Source organism: Mesoplodon bidens (assembly GCF_964165515.1).
Source record: "Mesoplodon bidens genome assembly, chromosome: 15".
Taxonomy (NCBI): domain Eukaryota; kingdom Metazoa; phylum Chordata; class Mammalia; order Artiodactyla; family Ziphiidae; genus Mesoplodon; species Mesoplodon bidens.
This window is the reverse complement of record NC_138171.1, coordinates 59,547,019-59,570,579: the sequence shown is the minus strand read 5'-3', so window position 1 is coordinate 59,570,579 and position 23,561 is coordinate 59,547,019. Positions and strand designations below refer to the sequence as shown.

Below are 23,561 nucleotides of genomic sequence, written 5' to 3'. Positions count from 1 at the left end.
TGGTCATTTTGTGATGTATGAAAATATCAAATCACTGTGTTGTGCACAGGGAACTAACATAGTGTTGTATGTCGGTTATAGTTTAAACACACACACACACACACACACACAAACAACAACTCCACCAGTCCTCAGCAAAATAGTTCTGGCCTTCCATCCCCTTGCAGAAATTCTCAGATTTAAGACACTGGATTAGGCTGTCATTGTCTTTCAAGGTCTCGTCTCCCTGCACTGACACATGGACACTTGACTACATACAGGCCACATATTTCAAGACGTATTTCCCAGCTATTGCTATTTTTAAAACACAACTAAAGCCAGACCAAACTACAGCAAAGAAAATCCTAAGGATTTGTTTACTGGAAATATCTACAAAGGTTTGCAATGTCAGCAGCAAAGTGCAAACAGAGCTGGCTCTGGTGAGAACTTCAGTTATGAAATAAAAAAAAAAAAAAAAAAAGAAAATCCTAAGCAGTTCTTCACACCAGTTTTCCAGAAAACCCCACCAAAGGTGTATTTCCCCTTCAACTTCTAACTTTACCAGGCTGTCAGGAAGCAAACCACCTGCTCTTTTCCAGATGGATCCGGAGAAAGGTCTGGTCTTAAAGAGTCTCCCCTCTCCACACTCCCCTCTCCCACCCACCACCTCAGTGACGGGGCTGCTGAGCCAGGATCACTCAACCTGAAGACGGGCAGAAAGGACCAGGCTTCGAAGAGAGTTAGGATTCACCTCTGAGCACGTCGCTGTCAGGTGGAGGACTCCGGGCTCCCAGACACCCAGCTGTGACACCTCCCGCTGCAAAGGTACCAACCTCCCCCCACTCCCCGCCCCTCCCAGCCCCCTGAACAACCAGCTGAGAACCAGAAAGAAACCAAAGCCTGCTCTGCCCAGGGCCGAGGAGAGACACAAGGGGGCCGCTTGGGCAGGAATTCCTCCCGGGAAAACACGCAGGGTCCGTGTCACTACCCAGAGGGCCAGATCTGGGGGTTTTAAGCCTTCCTGCAGGGATATGGGGCTGTGGGCTGGGGAAGACCACCCGACCCCGTCCCGGGTGGGGCTCGGACAGACCCTCCACTCAGCCACTAGCGGGCGCCTCTCCTTTTTCAATGCTTTTAATGCTTTTCAGATGGTGAGAGGCTGTGCTGGTGGCTGAGAGCACCCCACACCCCTTCCTTCAGGAGACACTTGAAAGGGACCACACTCCCCCCCTCAAGCGGTAGAATGTCCTCTCCAGTTTGGTCCTGCCTCCGGCCCCAGAGTCTCCCCCAAGCCCTGGGGAAGGGGCGCCTCTGGCCTCTCCTAGGAGCTGACGATGTGGCCGGACCAGGTCTCGTGCTTGGTGCCCGGCGCCAGGTGGGTGATGACCACCTCCACGGCCTGCAGCTTCTCATTCTTGGGCGGGATGGAGCACATCTTATAGGTGACCTCATCGCCTTCCACGGGGACGTACTCCCCCTCCACGCTGTGGGGCGGGGAGAGAACACTCAGGGCCGGCACTCAGAGAAGCCAGGACACCAGCCCTCGCAGAGGAACTGCCCCCCTGCCCTGCCACCAGGGGGCACCACCATGGCCCTCTGGTCGTGGCTGAGGAGCCCCAGACCCAATCAGCTCCTTCCCTGGGACCTCTGTTGCTGAGACAGAGATGGAGCCCCACCCCCTGGGGATGCTCACATGGCATGTTAAACTAGGGCACCGTGGGCCTGATGGAGGGAAGAGCAGGGAAAAGCAGTCTGAGCCTGACTTGGGGGATGGCCCAGGTGAGGGTTTCCTGAGCAGCACCCTGACCCCCTGCCCTGTCCAGGAGTCCCAGAAACCAGGCTACACCTCTGCTGTTCAACTCCTCAGTGAGCTCTCCAGAAAGTCCTTTTCCCTTAGTTTCTATGGGACATGAGTCACCATCTCACCCGTGATAGGGAGGTGCCCAGCTTGATGTCCCCTTGATGAGACGCCAGGAGGAAAATCCCCTTCAGATCCTGAGCACCAAGACCAGCCAGCTCCCCCGGAACTGGTTTGCCTTGACTGAAGAATAACATCACAGAATAACAGTACTGCCCTCTTTGATTTGGCCACCAGGAAGCTCAGGAATAAACGTGTAGCCCACTTCTAGCAGTGGAGCTAGGCATCACAGTATCCCCATCTTTCTTATCTGCCCCCCAACCCCATGCTTTCCTAATTTTTTTGGTGCACTGTGTGCATCCTTGTCAACAACTACAAATCCTTTCTGGAAAGAGGCAATGTGGAGATACATGTCTACATCCACGTATGATTCATACATACGTGGAAGGCATTGCTCTAGCGACATCCTCATGTCTACGCTGTACCAGGTGTTTATTGAAGACCCGGCGTGTAAGAATGTTAGGGGAGGGTCAGAAGGGATAACTCTCCCATCCCAGCAGACATGTGCAACAGGATCCTAATTTCAAAAACATGGTTTCTATGTACTGTCAGGTCTGCTGTGTGGGATAAGGACTTTGCCTGCCACAGTCAGAAAGACTGGGGGCTGCCGCTGAGGTCAAGGGTTGGGGTGTGGGTCGGGGTGCCAATCGGATCCCCACAGATCTGCAGGCTGCTTAGATCAGAAGTGAAGCACAGGCTGCTGGACACCTTCCAGCCCCAAGGCCAAGCACGTGTGGGCTCCACCCTGGGTCCCCCCCACCGCCCGCCCCAGGGTTCCCAAACACTCAGGAAGGAAGGACGTCAGTGAGCAAGGGGCAGGAGAAAGGGTCCAGCCCCAAACTTCCTTCCTGGAGCGGAGTACAGGCAGCTCCCCCGCCTCACCAGGCTGCTTCCCCCGAGGAAGCACAGGAACCCAGCCGCCAGGCGAAACACAGCTCCCCAGACTCACAGGGACGCCCCTCCCCGCCCACCAGACCCACACGGGCACTCAGACCCACCCCAAGCGGATCTCAACTCACACATGCACACACGCAGTCGCCTGCAGCCTGACACACTGCCACCACCACCACGGGCTCACGACCCTGCCGCTGCACACCGTGACACACAAATCACAAGCAGAGTCACACACACCTGGCTGCACAACCATCATCACAGCCGGCGTCCAGCAGAGTCACACGCTCTCCCTGCCTACTCGGGCCACGGCAGCACCCACGCCCGACCCAGCCCACCCAGGCCGGCCGCTGACTCACTCCGAGATGTGCAGGAAGATGTCAGGGCCGCCATCGGCCGGGGTGATGAAGCCGTGGCCCTTGGACCGACAGAAGCATTTGCAGACTCCTTTGTAGACAGGGCCCTGTGAAGCCCGCACCGTCCTGCCAGAGAGAGGGGACAGCGTGAGCGGCCCCCGCCAGCCCTCCAGAACAGCCCCCAGCTTCCCGGACACACCCAGCTCACTCCAGTGCCCACCCACGCTGTGCCCCAGGGAGTCCTGGCCGGGGCCATCACGTACAGCTGTGCAGGTTGTGCGCTGCACGACTCTGGGAGCCATTCACAGAGACCCTGGTGACAATGACTCTCTGAATGACGCTGGCAGAGTTTTCTCAGGCGTCAGTTTCCCCCCTCTGACTAAAAGCTCTCTGAGCATCCCTTCCTCCGAAGGCTGTTAGCAGCAGCAGCTAGCAGCAGCCTCCACTCGTTGGCCTGAGCTCTGCATCTCCCAGGCACCGTGTGGGTCCCCTGCAGCACCGTGGCCACCCTGCTACTGTCCCCCTTTTGCAGCTGATGAAGTCAAGGGCTCACGGAGGAAGAGGCCTGTGTGTCGTTAAAGCCTGATGATTTAAGACCCCAGTGATTTCCCACCCCTAGCCATCCCCAATCCTTGCCCCCAGCTCGTGACAGCCTCAAGTGGGCCTGGAGCAGCACCATACAGAGTTTACGAGGCGCCTGCCCACTTTCTCACCATCAGCCTTTTCCCAACCCTGAGGCTCCCATCTGACAGACAGGGACATGAGGCTCTCTGGACCCCGCAGGCGACCTGTCTCAGGAAGCCTGACACTCACGCTGAGAAGGTCCTTGTCCGGCGAGTGGGCAGTGGGCTCGGGACCACGTTGCCCCGAAGCGGGGACGGTGAGCGATCTCGGGCCTGTTGGGTATCCAGCAGCCCGGCCGAGGACTGGTGGGTGGGGCGCTGTGACGGGGGAGGAGGCTCAGATGACATGGCTGACCTGGAGAGGGACAGGGGCTCTCAGGGGCTCACGCCTTGCAAGGAGAGGCCGCCCGGATGCCTCCCCACCCCGCTGTCTGCCATCTGAGACTCATTCTTCTGGCTGTGGAATGCAGGCTTGAGGCTCACTCAACATGGAGGTCACCTGCTCCAGAAACACGCCCGGCTCACTGCAGCCGGGGCAGGTGCTTGGTCTGGGCTCCTGCAGCTGCCATGGGCCTCCCGCTATCATTGCTCTCTACAGAAATGCCAGGTCGCATCACCGACAAGGACACCATTGGCCCCCTCTATGTTCCCAGTGCCCAGCACAGACCCTGGCACACGCCGGGCCAGGTGTGGTAAATCCTTGTGAAAGGAAGGAAAGGAAGGAGGGCGGGAGCAGGGAGGCAGGCAGGCAGGGCGGGGCGGGGCGGGGTGGGGATGCTTCAATGCCAACCGCCTAGATGACTCCAGCCACTCATCAAACATTTCCTGGCCCTGGCTAAGTGCCGGATACTGTGGGGAAGGCAGAGGCAAAAAAGGGACCAACACTCAAGTGTTCCTCCAGGAAACTCCGGGACACAAACCAAAGAAGGCTCAGACCCCAAGTCAGGCCTGCATCCAGGAGAGGGAAGCCCGGCATTTAAGTGCGTGGGAACCTGTGGGGCAGGGGCATTTCAAAGGCAGCATCTCCACCAGGCCCCTTACTCAGATCCAGGCCTTAAAGTTAATTTCCACACAGCCCGAGTCTCCAATTGCTGCTAAGAAATCGAATTCCCTCAGTGACCCCTAACATGCATCAGAGGCCAGGGGCAGACCCAGCTGGAGGGGCTGGAGGGAGCGGACTCCACAGTCCCTGCCTCGCTCTGGCAACTGTGTCAAGAGCAGCACGTGGCCACTGTACCCAACACACTGGCGGCCTCGCCTCAAGGCCACGAGGAAAGAGCAAAGCCCAGGAGCCAAAGGACCTTGGCTGAGTCCTTTCCCCTCTCTGGGATCAATTTTCCCATCTGCACAGTGGGGCAGCTGGGTGGGCATCACTCAGCACCTGCTCGGGGAGGGGGTGGGGACTCAAGGTGGAACAGAGCCCGGCCCTGTGGCCCCAGGACAGGGGAGGAGGCTGACTCAGACATCACCCCCGTTCACAGGGCAGCCCTGCTGGCCTCTGTGTGGTTCACACACGGGGTTTTCAAATTTAAAATATGAGCTATCTTTTAAACATCCCAGGAGTTTGCCCCAAAATCTAGGTTTCCAACTAGTTTGAAAAAACTAGCAGCTCTGACAGCCTGGAGCCCCCAGTCCACCAGCCCTGCCCTATGCCTGCCTGGTCTATAGTAATTACGCAGCCCCAGGGCACCAGTTTTCAACCTGCGTCCTCCAGGGAAAGGGCCACCTCCTCCCCCCAAAGGAGGAAACCTCTCCCTCCATTGTCTCCACAGTCCCCCGCAGTCCCCCACACTCCCCTTTCAGGACTCCGCTCCCTCTGGCTGGGAGGGGAGAGGACCGCCTGGCTTCCCGGGGGAAGTGACATAGCTACCTCCTGACCCTTAGCTGCAGCTGCAGCCACCCCAGAAAGGCCCCGGCTCCTTGGCCGGGGGTCAGGGCTCCAGCATGACCCACCAGTACAGGTCATAGAGTCCTAGAATGTTCAATGCCTGGGGTTCTGGGAAGGGGGCCGGCCCAGAGAAGGGAAAACCCCACCCAGGACAGCAGGTGGGACCACTTCGTCCTGGTGACACCAGGGTGAGGCGGGGAAGTGCCCTCCCCTGCATCCACAATCTCCCTCTTTCCCCTGGTGTCAGGCACATCTGACTTCAAATCCCACCCTGCCGGCTGTGTGATCTCGGGCAAGTTACTTAACCTCTCTGGACCTTGGTTTCTGCATGAGGAAAATGGGAATTTTAATAGTTCTGACTTCACACCATTGTCATGAAGTTGAAATGAAATAATACATGTTAGGCACTCTGCATATCCTCCGCCCAGAACAAGTGAGCATTAAGTGTCAGCTACAATTATTGTTATAACTGTCATCATAAAGTCATTCAACAAATATATGCCCGGTGTCAGGCCCTGTTCATGGCACTAGAGACACGGCTGAATTTGGAGCCAGAGAAAAAACAGGTCAATAAATATATAAACAAAATCATTACAGGTGGTTCCCTGGTGGCCTAGTGGTTAGGATTCCAGGCTTTCATTGCCATGGCCCAGGTTCAATCCCTGGTAGGGGAACTGAGATCCCACAAGCTGCGTGGTGTGGCCAAAAAATAAATAACCATTACAGACTGCTGAAAGGGCTGATAAGAAATACATAGAGGGACATAAAAAGTAGCAGGGTTGGGGTGCCACTCTAATGAGGGTGCAGGCTGGGTCCCGGACAGTAAGAAAGAGTGGACCATTTACAAAACAGAGGGAGGCTCTTCCAGGTGTGGGGAAACAGCCTGTGCAAAGGCCCTGAGGTTGGCAAGGGCAGGTGTGGCTGAAGGCCAGCAAGGAGACTGGCGGGGGGGGCACTGGGGAAGGAGGGGTGAGAGGTGAGAGGCAGGGTGGGTCAGAGGGCATCACCATCATCCCCATGTGTCTTCATTCTTCACATCCATGTCTGTCTGACTGCCCCCATGTCCCCTGCCAGGCCTACCTCCCCCTGGGTTAATGAAGCAGGCCCAAACTGGGGCCCCCCTTCTCTCTCCACCCCAGCCCCCTTGACTCCCCTAGTATACCCAGTCCAGCAGAGATGCTGATGGAAGCCCACCATCTTGAGCGGGGAGCAACCTGAAGGCAGCATGGAGTCCCTCCACGTGCTAGGGCCCTGCACTGGGGCTGGGACAGAGCAGGGTCTTAACTAGCATTAGGACCCGAAGCCCCGGCTGGAGTTCATGTGTACTTGTGTGCTCGGTGCCTTGCACAGTCGAGCAGCAGCAGGGGGCTCCACGCATGCGCACCTGGCAGTGGGAGAAACTGAGGCATGGGGGGCACCAGAGCCTCCCGGAGTGGGGATGGGAAGGGAAGTGCCGGCCTGGGAGACACAGGAGCCTTAACCACCACCCTGCCCACCTCCCCTGGGCCATCAGAGCTGAAAGCAGCTGGGGCAGCTGGAGCAGGCCTGGACAAGAGCCAGCCCACCCCCAGGGGCCTGCGTGGGGAGGGGGAGCGGCATGGTGGAGGGGGCAGGGAGAAGGAGTGCATGGCCTCCGTGTGGGGAGGCCTGGGTTAAAGTCCAGCTGCAAGGAAAACAGCTGGGGGAGGGGGGAGCCAGTAGCCCAGGAGCCAGCTCTGGGGCCCGCTGCTGCCCCCCAACACACAGATGGGGGGTGTGTAGCAGTCACCCCCCAACCCTCATCCCCAGCCACCGGTGCTTCCAACCAGCAACTGCTCTCCCAGCAACACCAGGGGAGCCTTGGAGCTGACCCTGGAGGAGGCAGGGCCCACCCGCTGCCACTAGCCCCCCTCCCGGACCCCCTCAACTCCCTACAGCTGCAAGGCATTTGCAAACAGGCAACTGAGGCTCAGTCTGCTAGGAGGCTCTAGGCCAGACCTGGGACGGGCCTCAGGGCTGCAGCAAACTCAGACAGAATGTCATGCCCAAGGCATGCCACGGCTGCTGAGCTGTGTGCACACACCTGTGTGTGTGCATGTGCATAAATGCGTATGGCTGTGTGTGCACAGGATTGCATGGGTGTGTTTGGCTCTGCTCACATGTGTGGTGTGTGTGTGCACATGTGTGTGTCTGAAGCCAGGCGCACACGTGGATGCACACCTGTCACTGCCTGTGTGTGCATACCAGTGGACGGGGCGAGGCCACTCCACCCCCGGCACCAGCAGGGCCTTTACCCTGGGAAAGGGCAGGAAGGGGGCCTCAGCCCAAAATAGCCTGGGAATTTTCCACAGGCCCTGCACATCCTCCTGGAAGGTTCAGAGAGTTCAGCTGGGCACCAGGCTCTGGTCTTCCTGACCCCTCTTCCACCCACCCACATATCAAGGGACTGGAGACCCAATCCTGCAGAGCCCCTGCTAACCCCCTCCCCTCCTGCCCTCTTGGCCTCAAACCCCACCAATCCCACCAGTCGTATCAAGGACAAGTCTGTCTTGAGCCAAGTAGCCAGTTGCTGACTCCAGGGAGGGGATCCTTGGCAGTGCTATCAGTCATTTACACTTTAGTGAGAAGGAGTTTGCAGTTCATTCCACAAGGCTCCATTCTTGGTAGCTTTCAGACGCTTGAGGGCAGGGAGGTGGAGGGGAAAGAGCTGAGTTCAAGTTGGGAGCTTCATTCTCAGCATGGTTCTCAGCAAAGCCAGATCTCTCCAAGCCTACTCTGAAAAAGGGGGTGTCGAGCCTTCCATGGGTTTCTGGATGGGGGAGGCCAGGGCTGGGCACCATGTTCAGACACCTCCCAGCCCCGGGGCCAGGCCACTACTGGCAGGTGGGGATGACTACTAGCCCGCATGAAGGGAACAGGACAGGACACTGGAGAGAGTCGGTGCTAAAATATAGATTCTGAAGATGAGGGTGGAGTCCCAGATTCTGCATTTCTAAGGAGTTCCCCCCAGCAAGGTAGATGCTGGTCAACCGACACAGAGTAGTACACACAAAAGAGCAGTGCGGGTTACCGGGTTATCGGCCTTGCCCAACTCTCAACCAGCATAAGAGGGTGGAAGGGAATTTTTTTGGTGGGGGGACTCTAGATGAATCACAAAGTCACCTTAGTACACCCAGGTTCCTCGTCTGTAAGCTGAGGCAACAGAGACGCCTCCCTTCCCTTCTCAGCCTCCAGCCCAGCTAAGCCCCAGCCCGGCAGAACCAAGGGCACATGGGCCGAGGGGCTGGGTGAGCCAGCGGAGGCTGGACAGTGGGGTCCAGGAAGCAGGAAAGGCCCATGAGGAGCCCGAGGCGGGGTTGGGCTACATTCCCCTCCATTGTTCGGGGGAGAGTGGGGCTCAGGCGAGGGAGGCAGGGAATAGAGCAAGGATAGAGGGGAGGGGGAAAGGGGGAAAGGGAGGGGGCGGGGACTCAAGGGGAGGGGATTCAGAGAGGGCCGAGGCCAAGGGGTGGGGCGGGGAGTCAGTGGGGAGGGAGCGGAGTGGGGGGAAGTGGGGAATCGAGTGGAGGGGGCGCGAGGGCGGGGCGGCCTGGCGCAGGGAGAAATACAAATTCGGCGCGGAGGGTGCAGCCCGCGATGCCCGCGTCCGGGGAGGGGGGGCAAGCCCAGCCGGGAACGGCTCGGCCGCCCCAGAGCGCTGGGAAGAAGCCGGAAACCCGAGGGCCAGCGACCGGGAAGCCGAGGCGCCCCTCCAGCACTGCCCCCAGTTAGCGCTCCCGAACACGCCCGCCCCGCCCAGGACCCTGGGCCCGCCGGCTCCCACCCTGGGCAGCCCTCCTGGGAGGAGCCCAAGCCCTTGTTCGTAACTAGGGGCCGACTCCGCACCCCATCACCCCCACTTCCAGCCTTCCTGTATTCCATCTTCGCCTGCATTCTCCCAGGGCTTCGGTCGGACCTGAGTCTCAGGCCTAACTCTGCACTCCACTCCCTCTGTGACCCCTGGCAAGCGACCTCACCGCTCCCTGCCTCAGTTTCCCCATCTGTCAAGTGGGACAGTCCTGGTGCAGCCTCCCAGCCCGGCGGACGTCGTGCGGAGGATGTTGTGCAGGGGGTGCCAGATACAAAGGCTCGGAAACAATGGTGGAGCGGCTAACGGTAGAACTGTAAGGCCTGGGGCCATCTAGAACAATCCCTCCCATTCCTGTCCCTGCTGATGGGACACAAACCAAATGCCCTGACTTTGCCACTCGGTGAGACAAAGACCCACCCTCGTCCCCTCCCAGGACCCAGAGCCCGGCGCTGGGCCTGGCTCAGCTCATTGCGAGCATCTACTCCAGGCTGGGCTGGGCGGCGCTACAGGCCCCAGTTCCGGCTCTGCTGGGGCTCCTGCGCCAGCTGGGGGCGGGGGTGGGGGGAGGGAGTGACAAACACGCAGCTTTGAGAACCGCGGTCATCAAGTCCGCCCGGGGAAGGCGAGCACAGAGGGGGCTTGGAGGAGGCCCCTGGCCCCGAGGAGGCAACGGCTGCTTCAAGTCCTAAAGGCGGAGTGGGGAAGTTTTTCCTGGGACCTGCAGGGGCAAAGGCCCAGGGGGAGGGAGGACGGACGGCAGAAAGAGGCTGGGAGAGGGTCTCGGGGTAAGATAATAGAAAGCTCTGTTGAAAAGTTTGAGACTTGACCGACAATGGGGGCATCAGTGGACGATTTTAAGCCGGGGGTTGATCTGAACATGTTTTTACAAGTTCTCCCTGGGTTCAGGGTAGCGAACGCATTGGAGGGGCAAGACTCCTCCAATGAGGGACTGAAGAGACCAAGAAATATCCAAAAAGCCCGTAAAAAATGTTAGCAGTAGCTAACGTTCCTCCCCGCACTGGGTCAGCCATGTCCTTTTATTCTCACTCACCCCATTATGATAGGAAAAGTTACATCCCCAGTCTACGGATGGCGAGACGAAGGCTCAGAGAAGCCTCCTATTTTGCAGTGAGATACCTCCGCCTGTGGGAACGGAGATCGTGCCTGGAGGGGCTGATCTCCTGTCCCCCACCCCCAATACACACATCCACTCCAACCCCAGATAAGCTGTGGGGACCAGGGGCTTCCTTGTTAGAAATCAATACAAAACAAAAAACCGTTGCATTTCCGGCCTGCAAACTTGGGCTGCCAGTGAGGCTGTCGGGAGGGAGCCTGTGGGCGCGGAAGAAGTTTCTCGGCAAGGCCTCGGGGACCCCCCATCCAGACGCAAACACACCCGGCGAGCGCCAGGCGGCTCCTCCTCCCCAGACGCGGCCAATCGCCCGGCGCCAGGATACCCCCAGCCCACCTCCCCGCCAAGCCCGGCAGAGGTCCCACCACTGAGCCCACAGCGGGCGCGGCCAGGCCTGGCTGGGGGCTGTCTCCACCTCCCCGAACGGCGCCCCCCACCCACGCCGCGCCTCGCCCCAGCGCACCGCGAGTCACCCCATCCTGCTCCAGCCCATAGGCGAAAGCAGGGGGAGGGTGGTAAGGGGGGCGGGCGGGGGCGGGACGAGGAGGAGGGGAGGTTTTTTTCCGCCAGAAGAAAACAGGTGGCCAGGCGGGAAATGCAACCCGACGTCCGCCTCACATCCCTCCAGCTGCTGCCACACCCACCATTCTCCAGAGGGGGATGAGTAACCCGCGCTCCCCAAATAGGCCAAGGCGGCCTGGGTATTTCCTAGGAGCCTAGAGAGACTCAGCCCGCGGCCCTCTGCCGGCGAGCTGGAAGACCCTGCGGGGTGGGGTGAATGGGGGCAGCGGCGGCAGAAGAGGCCGAGGTCCCATCCCGGAGGTTCCTGGGCCTCCCTCGGGGCGGGGGTACCACACTACACCCCTCCTGGGGTCCCCGGAGAAGATCCCTACCTGGCGATCCACTCCGCTCAGCCAAGCTGCTCTGCTCGAACTGCGGGAACAGAGCTGGGGAGGGGGCGTGGTTCGCGGGGCGGGCTCGCCGCCCCCGCCCCCTGACCCCGCCCCCAGGAGCTCTCAGCCAATGGGACTGCGGTCTGGGGCAGGGGCGGGGCGGGCGGGAGCACAGCCCCGGCGGGATCTTTGTGTCCTCGCGCGCGACTGGCGGGATCGCCGGACGCATGGCCTTGGGGGACTCGGTCTTACGCCTGTGCCGTACCCCGGCCAGAAAACTCCCTGAAAAGGGAGAGAATCTGGTCTTCACGCCCGAGCAGGCCCCTCCCCTAAGCCAACGGCGTCGGGTCTGGTCCCCCACCTGACCTTAGCTCCAGAATCCGGACGGCCCAGGGGCACCTCCGTTTTAGCGCGAAGGAAGAGATCTAGGAAGGACAAGAAGGAATGAAGAGAGCGGCCGAAGGGAGGAAAAGAAAACCCAAAAAATGCAAAGAAAGAAAGAACAAAGAAACAAGGGAAATCTGTTGATTTTGTTCTTTTTGTTTGTTTTGCTCTTAATTTCCACTCCCTCCTTGAGTCCTCTGTGTCTGCAGGTAAATGACCTTACTCTCATCTTTTTTTAATTAATTTTTATTGGAGTATAGTTGCTTTACAATGTTGTGTTAGTTTCTACTGTCCAGCAATGCGAATCAGCTATACGTATACACATATCCCCTCTTTTTTGGATTTCCTTCCCATTTAGGTCACCACAGAGCACTGAGTAGAGTTCCCTGTGCTATACAGTAGGTTCTCATTAGTTATCTATTTTATACATAGTATCAATAGTGTATATATATCAATCCCAATCTCCCAATTCATCCCACCCCCCTTTTTTCTTTTTTTTTTAATTTCGTACTCTCATAAGAGAGGAAACTGAGGCACGAGAGGTGACCCACCCCCTCACACACAGCAAGTCGGGAGCAGCCTCTGAAAGGGAACCCAGCCCTGGACCCAGGCTCAGGCCGGTAGTTGAGGGGCGGGAAGGGGAGAGGGATCCTGTAACTGTCCTGGGACAACAGGGTCCAGGAGTGGGGACGGCACGGGGGTCCCTCCTGGAACCCACCAGTTCTGCCTGCTCTTGTATGCAAATAGGTTAGGGGTCCCCGGAGAAAGAACCAGGCGTGGCTTTCTTGACATAAGAGAAGCCATTTTTGGCCTAAGCCATTTTGTGATCTAAGCCCAGCCACAATGTTTGTCCTTTAACAGGGCTCAATAAGTAATGATCTTCGGGGAAGTGAGGGAATGCAGGAACAAAGGAAAAGTAGTCAAGAAACAAGAGTTCAGCGATAAAACAGAGTTGTAGTTCCTCCTCAAGGGAGTGATGACCCTCCTGACCTCAATCAACTAAAACTTGGACTCTGTCAACCTTTGCCCCAATTCTGTGCTGAATTCTCCTCTGCTCAATCCCCTTCATGAATAGGGGATTAAAACTTCCCCAATTTAGGGAATTCCCTGGTGGTCCAGTGGTTAGGACTTGGCACTCTCACTGTGGGGGCCCCAGGTTCTATCCCTGGTCAGGGAACTAAAATCCCATAAGCTGTGTGGCCAAAGAAAAACTTCCCTGATTTTGCTGTTGGGGAGACACTGCTTTGGGAAAGATCCCAGGTGTTCTTACTTGCTGCCAGTAATGTAAATCCTTCCTTCTCCTGATCTTTAGCTTGGTTGTGTCTTTTCGCTCCACACCCACCAAGAGATGAACCCAGTTTTCCAGTAACACACTCTCTCTCTCCCCATCTCCCTCTCCCTCTCCCTCCCACCTCCTTTGTTCCCTCCTCTACACCCACACAAAGAAGAGACTGTTGAAGACAGCCCTCTACAAGCCTGAAAGAGGGTTCTCCAACAGGAACTGAATTGGCCAGCACCTTGATCTTGGATTTCTCAGCCTCCAAAACTGGGAGAAATAAGTTGCTGTTGTTTAAGTCACCTGTCTGTGGTATCTGTTACGGCAACCAGAGCAAACTAAGGCAGTCCCTTTTCTTCCTTTTCTCCCCAAAGCCCTTCTCAACTAAACTGAAGCCTCTTAGAATTTCATACCTGAGATTGTGCAGGTCGGGTCTACAATTCTTCACTGGATGTGTTGCCCATGCTGGGCTCTGTGTTGGGCACTGAGCACCCAGAAATAAAAAGTGCCCGCCCTGTTTCCACCCCTGAGGAGTCACAGCCTGGGGAAGTGGTAGACGGGTAGTGCTAACCAATAACCAAGATGTCAGGTGGTGGGCTAGATAAGGCTCTGTGGCTCAGTGGGTACCCGCCCTCCGCCATAGGGTGAGACAGGTCACAGGGAGTTCTCTCTCCCAAATTGTGGTTGCTTAAGTCTCCTGCAGTCAGTGACATCAGCCCACCACCTTGGCCCCATCTGATGGCACTGGCCTAGCTGCCAGACCTGAGCTAACAGCTGATGAGGGTATGTGGTCTTAAGTTTTCTGCCCAACAAGGCCTTATTAGCCATTCAGCCAGCCATCTGACAAATATTTATTGCACCTGTAATCTGTTCCAAGCCCTGGGCTAAACAAAACTCTCATTAGCCCTGCCCCCCCGCCCCCCCCATTGGTACACTCTAATAGCGGAGGCAGATGTTAAACCAGTAATCACACAAGGTACAAAATCACTCTGTGACCCACAGCAGGGTCAGGTATGGTGCTGGAGGAGCCAGGAGAGGCTTCTCTGAAAAGTGCTGATTGACCTGAGATCTTTAATCAGGAATTAAACAAAGAAAAGGACATTCCTGAGAGAGGTGAGAGCATGTGCAAAGGCCCTGGGGTGGGAAGGAGCATGGTGGGGCTAAGACATAGAGAGAGGAAAGGGAGTATGGGGTGAGATGGCAGTTGCCAGAATGGGCTAAATTTATGGGTCTCAGTTAGGGAGCGATGGCAGCCAGGTAAGGGCTTAAAGCAGGTATGAATGGAGACTCCTCCCTTCAAAGTGTGTCTCATGTCCACCCACCTGTACCCATTTCTTCCCACCTTGACTTAGGCCTCTACCATCTCACCAAGAGCAGCAGCCTCCATCCAGTCCCTTCTGCCTCTCCCTAATAACCATGCTCATGTACCAATTTTCTGTGCAGCAGGCAAAATGAGCTTTCAAAAGCATGAATCCAACCATTGTTCAAGAAAAAATTACTCATGACACTTGTTAAAACAGTAAGGCAGACTGATCAGGACAATTACGATAGGTGTAGGGGCCACTGCAATGGGGTGTTTGCAAGGATTGGGCTCAATTCCAAATGCAACTAGGAAAACTGGAAACTTATAGCGGGGGGGGCGGGGGGAGGACAGTGGATGGAAAATTACTAAGAAGAAACGAAACATCACAGGTCAAGGGGGATCCTGGCTAAACAGAGCTAGTAGGATTCTTGCTGTAGGCAGGTCAAGGTGATCAGACATCACCTGCCCCCACACAGCCAGCAGCAGCTGCACCAGAGTGGTTCACTGGTTACAACCGACGACTGACACATCGTTATCCCCGGCATCCACAGGAGGGCCCACCTGATCCACAGGGTCAAATCCGGCTGTCCTTTCCTATGCTGCTTCTGGGGTTTTCGGCCCGCTGCTAAGGTTAGATAAATACTCTGTGGCATTTCCTGTTTCCTTCTAATTCGTTCAGCGTTTTGAGAAGCCACTTTACATCTTCGGGATATTTTGGTGAGCAGGGTGAGTGGCCCCATCCAGCTGTGCTGAGCTAGGAGTGCAGGCTGCGGGGCCAGATGGTGGGTGAACTTCACTCTGCCAATGACTGGCTCTGGGGCCACTCTCTTCCCCTGCATCTTCCCAGGCTGCCTCTTTCTGGTCATTGCTCAAAGGAGGGGACCTTCCACCCACCCTGAACTAAGTGCGTGCCGTGCCCTCCCTCAGTCTATCCCATCGCCTATGGTTACCATTTCACCCTCCTCCCCTGTGAATGTCTTTGGTGTCCGTTTCCCCCACTAACACATTGGCTCACCAGGGCAGGCACGTTGTCTTGCTTGGTTTTGTATGCCTGACACATGGTAGGTGCTCAGTAAATACATGTTGAAGAACCAGGACAGAGGCAATGTCACGGGGGGTAGCGAGGTCGGCCACGGATGAGGGGACTCGCGAGTGACTCCGTTTTCCCTTCTGTAAAATGGCACCAGAAGAGCCTACAGTTGAGAGGGAGCTGGAAACTCCACCCCAAGCCGGGTGGGAGGCCAGTGGAGGTGGGAGCTCGCCCTCTGCTCTGCTCCTCCTGGGCTCACCCCCTCCGGGTAGCCCTGAGGCTGGAACCCACTCAGGGTGAGGTCCAAGGGGGCTAAGGGGGCCAGCTGAGCCTGCTGACTGACGGAGGGAAAAGGGCGCAGGAGCCAGCTTTGTGAGCTCACCCCGAACACAGACCACCCCTCCCCCAAGGACACAGACACAGAGCCCACTGAGATGCACGGAGACCCGCGAGCACACACACTCACACCTCCACACACAAACCTGCACTGCAAACACCCCATGTAAATGAGATGAGGTATTCATGGACACACACACACACACACACACAAGCAGACAAGACACATACCACACACAACACCAATATCCACCCCCCCACACACACACACATGCCCCCCATGCAAACACACGCAGATGGAAACATGCATAACCACACACTCTCCCACTGCACAGCTCCCTGGATTCTCCCCCAAACTCCAGACCCCAGAGCTTTCTCAGTCTAGAAACAGTCCCCCTGCCTCCTCCTCCAGGCAGGCCTCAGAGTTCACTCACAGAGTTCGGAGGGCAGAGGATGGAAAGCACCCATCAGGGAAGAAGTCACCCCCAGCTGGGATGCCCACTCTTCAGAGAGAGAGCCTCCGATGGTGCCCAGGGGACAAGAATTCCCCCCTCCCAATAAGCGATGGGGCTTGGGGAGGGGGCACCTACAGCAAGCAGCCCATCCACCTCCCACGCCTTCCCCCAGCTCACCACAAGCTGGGAGGAAGAGAAAGCAGACAGATGACTGGTTAGCAGAGCTGGAAATGCAGCCCAGAGAGGTTAGGGGACGTCCCAGTATGAACCAGCAGGTCCTGCCCGGGGCTCAGGGATCCCTTTGCCAATAGAGCAGGTGGGACCCCTCTGATGGGCAGGAGGAGAGGGAAGGGAGGGCTCGGGGAAAGCGCAGCCCCTCCCCAGGCTGGAGAGCTTCTCCAGCTGCCCCTCCCCAGCCCCTTGGCAACCCAGCCCCCCTCCCCATCTCTTGCACAATAATTACAGTTACCACTCCTTCCTCCAGATTCCTTCCTCCTTATCTCCTCGCTTCCCTGCAGGAGCTGGGCCCTTCTGGGAACAGGATGAGCAGGAAGGGAAAAACAAAGTCCCATCTCCTTTTTTCCTTGAGCAGCCCTGGCTGCGGAGTCCTCCTTATTGCAGAGCCCAGAGAGGGTAAGCGAGGAGCTCAGGGTCACAAGCAGGAGAGGACCAGGGTCCTCCAGGACTCCCAGCTGCCAGAACTCCAGGCTCACTCCATTCCCAGGATGGCCTGCCCCCCTGCCTTGGCTTTTGGGGACTCTGCTAATTTAATTTATTATGGTCATTATTGATTGCAAGGTTTCTTTTTTAAAAAATAAATTTATTTATTATTTATTTATTTATTTTTGGCTGTGTTGCCTCTTTGTCGCTGCACAGGCTTTCTCTAGTTGCGGCAAGCGAGGGCTACTCTTCGTTGTGGTGCGTGGGCTTCTCATTGCGGTGGCTTCTCTTGCTGCAGAGCATGGGCTCTAGGCGCACAGTCTTCAGTAGTTGTGGCTCACGAGCTCTAGAGTGCAGGCTCAATAGCTGTGGCGTACGGGCTTAGTTGCTCCGTGCCATGTGATATCTTCCCGGACCAGGGCTTGAACCCGTGTCCCCTGCATTGGCAGGCAGATTCTTAACCACTGCGCAACCACTTGCAATTAGGGAAGTCCCTAACTGCAAGCTTTCCATGTGCTTCACACGATTTCTTTCATTCATCATTCATACAACAAATCTTTATTGAGCATCTACTATGTCCCGGACACTGTGCTGGGTACTGGGGAGACAGCTGTGAACAAAATCACTGAGGTTCCCGCCCTCACAGAGCTGAAGTTTTAGGGACAACAGACACTGACGAGTAAACTAAACAGGAACCGGACAATTCCAGGCAGAGGTAAGTGCTGGCAAAATTGGCGGTCCAGTGGTTAAGACTCTGCGCTCCCAGTGCAGGGGGCACGGGTTCGATCCCTGGTCAGAGAATTAAGATCCCGCATGCCGCACCAAAAAATAATAAATAGGGCTTCCCTGGTGGCGCAGTGGTTGAGAGTCCGCCTGCCGATGCAGGGGACACGTGTTTGTACCCCGGTCCGGGAAGATCCCACATGCCGCGGAGCGGCTGGGCCCGTGAGCCATGGCCGCCGAGCCTGTGTGTCCGGAGCCTGTGCTCCACAACGGGAGAGGCCACAACAGTGAGAGGCCCGCATACCGCAAAAGTAAAATAATTAATTAATTAATTAATTTAAAAAAACCAATGAACCAGGTGGCCTGGTAGAGGGTGGCTGGTTCCTCTTGGCCGGGGGTCCATGGCAGCCCTCCATGAGGAAGTAGCATATGAGCTGAGTTTGACGATGAGACATGGGATATCTCAGGAAAGAGCCCTCCAGGCGGCAGGAGCTGCAAGGCCGGGGGTGGGTGGGGGGAAGGGGGGCAGGATGGAAAGAACAGAAAGTAGGCATGTGTGAAGGATCAGCCAGCAAGTAAAACTGTCTTCTTGAATTTTCCTAACACCCTTAGCAGGAAGTTTTATTATTATTATTATCACTGCTATTGTTGTTGTTATACCCATTTTACAGAGGAGGACAGCTGGGAGTGACAGAGCCCATGCTTTTAACCACCTTCTTCCTCCTCCATGCCAGGCCTTATTTAGGGGATGCAAAGGTTACAAACAAACAAGTAGGGCTTCCCTGGTGGCGCAGTGGTTGGGAATCTGCCTGCCAATGCAGGGGACATGGGTTCGAGCCCTGGTCTGGGAAGATCCCATATGCCGCGGAGCAACTGGGCCCATGAGCCACAGTTACTGAGCCTGCGCGTCTGGAGCCTGTGCTCCGCAACAAGAGAGACTGCGATAGTGAGAGGCCCGCTCACCGTGATGAAGAGTGGCCCGCGCTTGCCGCAGCTAGAGGAAGCCCTCGCACAGAAACGAAGACCCAACACAGCCAAAAATAAAAACAAACAAAAAATAACAACAAAGCAGTCCTCCAGGAGCCCTGAGCCTCGCAGAGAGCTGATCCTCATGGAAGAGGCCCAGGAGGAGCCCAGCCAGGCCTCATGGCTCTCCCATGGGGTCCCGCATCTGGGTGCGGAGGGGCTGGGGTCTAACAGGGAGGCGTGCCCTTGGGCTGGCCTCAAGCCCTCTCTCTCAGGCCTCCTCACTCCTTGCAGCCTGGCCTGAGGAGGACAAGGGGGACAGGAGTCCTCAGCCCCAGGGCGGTGTGAGGGCACCAGGCCAGCCCTAAAGGGACTATGGCAGGGGCGGCCCTGCTCCCCGGTCCCCCTTGCGCTAGATGGGAACCTGTCCGTTCAGCAGAGCCTGGAGGAAGTGCGACGGACTCGCGCAGCCTGGTGCTGCCCCCTGGTGGCAATGGCCGGGATGGTCGGAGCCTGCGAGCATTGCCCATCTCCCTCCTTCATTCCCCCTCAGAGTGTCCCAGTTCAGATGCGCCAGCCGGGGTCCAAACCCTGCGTTAAGGGGACCAACGTCCTCAAAAATCCCCGGAGAAGGAGGCAGTCGCCAACCTTATCCCAAGATGTATAACCTCAAGTCTATACAAAGCCCCCTAGTCCTGGGGTGTGAAATCGGGAGGATTTTAAGCCAAATGGGGTGGGCTGTGATGGGTGAGTCACGCAGCTCATTCATTCATTCATTCATTCATTCATGCAGTCAATCTATATTAGTGGAGCACCTCCTCTATAGCGGGCTGGGGGATGCAGCAGGACAGGAAGCAGGCATCAAACCTCAGACAGCAATGCACATAGGGATGTAGACACTGTCCAAAGGAGACGGGGCACAGGGAACAGAGTGAGAAGAGGGGGTGAGGCGACACGTCATCATGTGGAGGCAAAAAGGACTAGCAGGAACGCCAAGCTGGCTGTTTCAAGACTCTCAGGTGTGGACCCCCTGGAATTGGTAAAAGAGCTGCAGAGACAGGAGGTCAGAGGGTCCGTGAAGGGGGAGGTGGTGCTGGAGCGAGGCCCTGACCTCAGAAGAGGCATCTTTTCTTTTCAGGAAGACAAGATCTCTGTGGGAATCAGGAAAGGCCTTCCTCAATATGCTTCTTTTCCATCAGCTGAAAAACGGTTGTAACAATTCACAAATCTAACACGTCTCTGATGTAAGTGGCCCTTGGATGCCATGCACACCTGCCTTCATGCCCAGATTCTCTGCCTTCGCAGGTGGCACCTCTACTTTTACCACATCTCACAGCTTGACCTGTTTCAGAACTTCAAATAACTAGGCTTATAGGAGATGTACAGTCAGGCTTCTTTGGCTCAGAATCATTTTTTGAGACGTGTTCATATGGCTGAGTACACCAATTGTCCATTCTTTTCATCGCTGTGCAGAATTCCTTGGTATAAATAATGTACACAATATGATGATCCACCCACCTGCTGACAAATATTTGGGTGGTTTCTAGATTTTGGCTATTATGACTCAAGCTACTATGAATTTTCTCATACAGGTCTTTTTCTGAACATATGCTTTTATTTCTCCTGGGTAAAAACCTGGGAGTGGAGTTGCTGGTTCCAGGTGGGTGGATGTTTGCCTTTAGGAGAAACTGCCAGTTTTCCAAAATGATGAACAATTTTACACTCACACCAGCAATGTAGAAGGTCCTAGTTGTTCTGTATGCATGTCAACACTTGTCTGTTTTTTAAAATTTAACCAGTGGAGGGACTTCCCTGGTGATTCAGTGGTTAAGACTCCATGCTTCCACTGAAGGGGGCATGGGTTTGATCCCTGGTTGGGGAAATAAGATTCTGCATGCCACATGGCCAAAAATAAATAAGTAAATAAATTAAATAAATAAATAAATAAATAAATAGACTCCACTGCCCACCAACATATTTATAAATAAAAATAGAACAGAGAAAACCATAATTCAAAAAAGCACATGCACCCCAGTGTTCATTGCAGCACTGTTTACAATACCCAGGACAGGGAAGCAACCTAAATGGACATTAGCAGAGGAATGGATAAAGAAGATGTGTACATACATACAATGGAATATTACTCAGCCATAAAAAGGAATGAAATTGGGTCATTTGTAGAGACGTGAATGGACCTAGAGTGTCATACAGAGTGAAGTAAGTCAGAAAGAAAAAAACAAATACTGTATAATAAAGCATATATGTGGAATCTAGAAAAATGGTGTATAGATGATCTTATATGAAAAGCGGAAATAGAGACACAGACGTAGAGAACAAATGTATGGATACCAAGGGGGAAATGGGTGGGGTGGGAGGAATTGGGAGACTGGTATTGACACATATAGATTATTGATACTATGTATAAAATAGACAACTGATGGGAACATACCGTATATCTCAGGGAACTCTACGTAATACACTGTGGTGACCTAAATGGGAGGGAAGTCCAAAAGGGAGGGGATACCTGTATGTGTACGGCTGATCCATTTTGTTGTGCAGTAGAGGCTAACACAACATTGTAAAGCAACCATACTCTAATAAAAAAAAAAAAAGAATCTAAAGAGATATAACCAAAAGCAATGCATGAACCTTGGTTGAATTTTAAATTGGAGGAAAATCATATGAGACATTTTTGTAAAAAATGGGGGAAATTGACGTCATATATTAGATGGCATTATGGAATTATTGTGAGATTTCTTAGGTGTGATAACAGTATTGTGGTTATATAGTAAAATGTCCATTTAGGTGATGCATATAGAAATAAAGGATAAAATATCATAACGTATATGACTTTAAAATTGTTTAGCAAAAAGAGAGAGAGAGAAAAAAAGTGTGGTCGGATCTCAGTGAGGACTGTACAGATGGTCTTCATCCTATGTCCAAGTTTCTGAACATTTGTGAGTTTTTAAAATAAAATTTGAGGGAAAAAAAAGAATAAAATTATTGGAAGCTTTCTTTAAAGTTGGCTTATTATATTTTTTGTCCTGAAACTATCTGGTAAATCTAATTTAAATGCAATTTTATTTAATGACTAGTGTTGATATTATGATTCGTCACTCATTTACTTAATTAGCACTTGACTTTATGTACCCAAAATGTCCAATTTGCACACTGATATTTTTTCAATTAAATAAAATTATGTTTCGGGAAGAAAAAAATAAAAATAAGAAATAAAATAACATTTAACCAACGGTAACTATGATTTTTAATTTGTGTTTCCTAGATGAATAGGGATGCTGAGCATCTTTTCATATGTATGTTGGCCATTTCTATATTTTCTTTTGTGAAGTGTCTGTTCAGGTCTTTTGCCCACTTTTAAGATTGTGAGGTTTTTTTAAAAAAATTATTGAATTGAAGGAGTTCTTTTATATTCTGTATACCTGTCCTTTGGACTTTAAATATCTTCTTCCAGTCTGTAGCTTGCCTTTTTATTGTATCTATAGATGGTATCTGTTAAGAAGCAGGTGCTTTGATGAAGTAGTCTTTCAAGTTTTTCTTTTATAGCTTGTGCTCTGTGCCTTGTGTTGGGTAAGAATTCTTGATACATGATCACATTTGTTAGTTTTCGGTTGCTTTCCGTTTTTTGGTGTTGCTTTTTTCTTTTTGATGTACTTCCTTTTTAGTTAGTAAAAATAATGACATGGTTCCAAAGTCAAACCTATAAACAAGGTATATTTAGAGAGGACCTGCTTCCACTCTCAACATTAACCGTTTTAGTTCCTAAATAATCCTTCTTTTATTTCTTCTTGGAAATTATTTATCTCCCTCCCTGTTTCCTGATGTTAAAAGTAGGGCTATATCGGGACTTCCCTGGCGGTCCAGTGGTTAGGACTCCTCACGCCCACTGCAGGGGCCTGGGTTCGATCCCTGGTCGGGGATCTCACAAGCCACACGGCAAGGCCAAAAAAACCCCCCAAAAACTAGTACTATATGTACATATACACACATATCTTCTTGTTTGTTATTGGACAACATATCCCAAAAGAGACTGTTCCATAGTAATATATGGAGATTTTCCTCTTTTTTCTCTTTTTCCCCTTCTTTCCTCTCTTTATTTTTGGCAGCTGCAGAGTCACTATATGGATGGACATTTGGGTTATTTCTAGTTTTTTGTTGCTGCCTTGAATAGCCTTGTGCTTACCTCACCTGATATTTTTGCTAGTCTACCTTTAGGATGGATTTCTAGAAATAGTATGGCAAGGTCCAAGGGTCCCCCATCTGTAACTCTGCTAGGTATCACCAAATCCCCCTTCTAGTGCTTGTATAGGAAAGCCAGTTCCCGCCCAGACTCGCCATAACTTTTGGTTTCTGCCAATCTGATAGGAGCAGGGCTATCTTGGACTATCTTGGATGTTCCCCAGGATGGAGGCGTAAAGAGAAGCCATGGAGTATACAGGTTAAGCGCACAGACCTCACTTCGTGCCTCTGTTCGCACAAACCCTGGCTTTGCCCTTCCTGGCTGTGACCCCAGGTGTAGCACGGAGCCAGCCCCAGCGCGGAGGCTGCCCTCTACAGTCAGGACCATCTCTTCTGGCTGTTTCAGGCCACCGATCATTTCACAATAAAAATGCTGGCTTTACTCCCTGGGCCGAACCGACTACCTGGGTTATGGCATTTGATCCCATGACAACCCTATAAGGCAGCTATCGTATCCCCATTTTACAGGTAGGGAAGCCAGGGGATGGAGGGTTAGAAAGACTTAGGGCTTTGCCCAAACTCACAGCTAAACAAGCAGGAGAGGCAGCTGGACTTGTGAGGCAACACATAAACTCGCACATGTGTGTATATGCGTGTGCATGTTCATGTGTGCATTCACACGTGCACGCCTGTGTGTTTATCCACACACCTGTGTGCAGGTA

The 23,561-nt window shown here is 54.1% G+C and overlaps 2 protein-coding genes across 3 annotated transcripts in view; one reads left to right on the top strand and one right to left on the bottom strand.

Moving 5' to 3' along the window:
* LOC308628585 (barrier-to-autointegration factor-like) overlaps window positions 1–23,561 on the top strand; it is a 144,109-nt gene that overhangs the window by 39,278 nt on the left and 81,270 nt on the right. The window lies entirely within an intron of this gene.
* Window positions 1,098–11,629, bottom strand: CARHSP1 (calcium regulated heat stable protein 1). 2 transcript variants are annotated; one of them, XM_081255674.1, is made up of 5 exons: window positions 11,510–11,629; window positions 3,958–4,122; window positions 3,148–3,270; window positions 1,906–2,020; window positions 1,098–1,463 (listed from the first exon to the last, which is right to left on the bottom strand). In XM_081255674.1, the coding sequence occupies exons 2-5, from the start codon at window positions 4,113–4,115 to the stop codon at window positions 1,428–1,430; spliced, it is 432 nt and encodes a 143-aa protein (XP_081111800.1). In that variant the 5' UTR covers window positions 4,116–4,122; window positions 11,510–11,629; the 3' UTR covers window positions 1,098–1,427. The 2 variants fall into 2 exon arrangements, with proteins under 2 accessions (XP_081111800.1, XP_081111799.1); XM_081255673.1 differs by lacking the exon at window positions 1,906–2,020.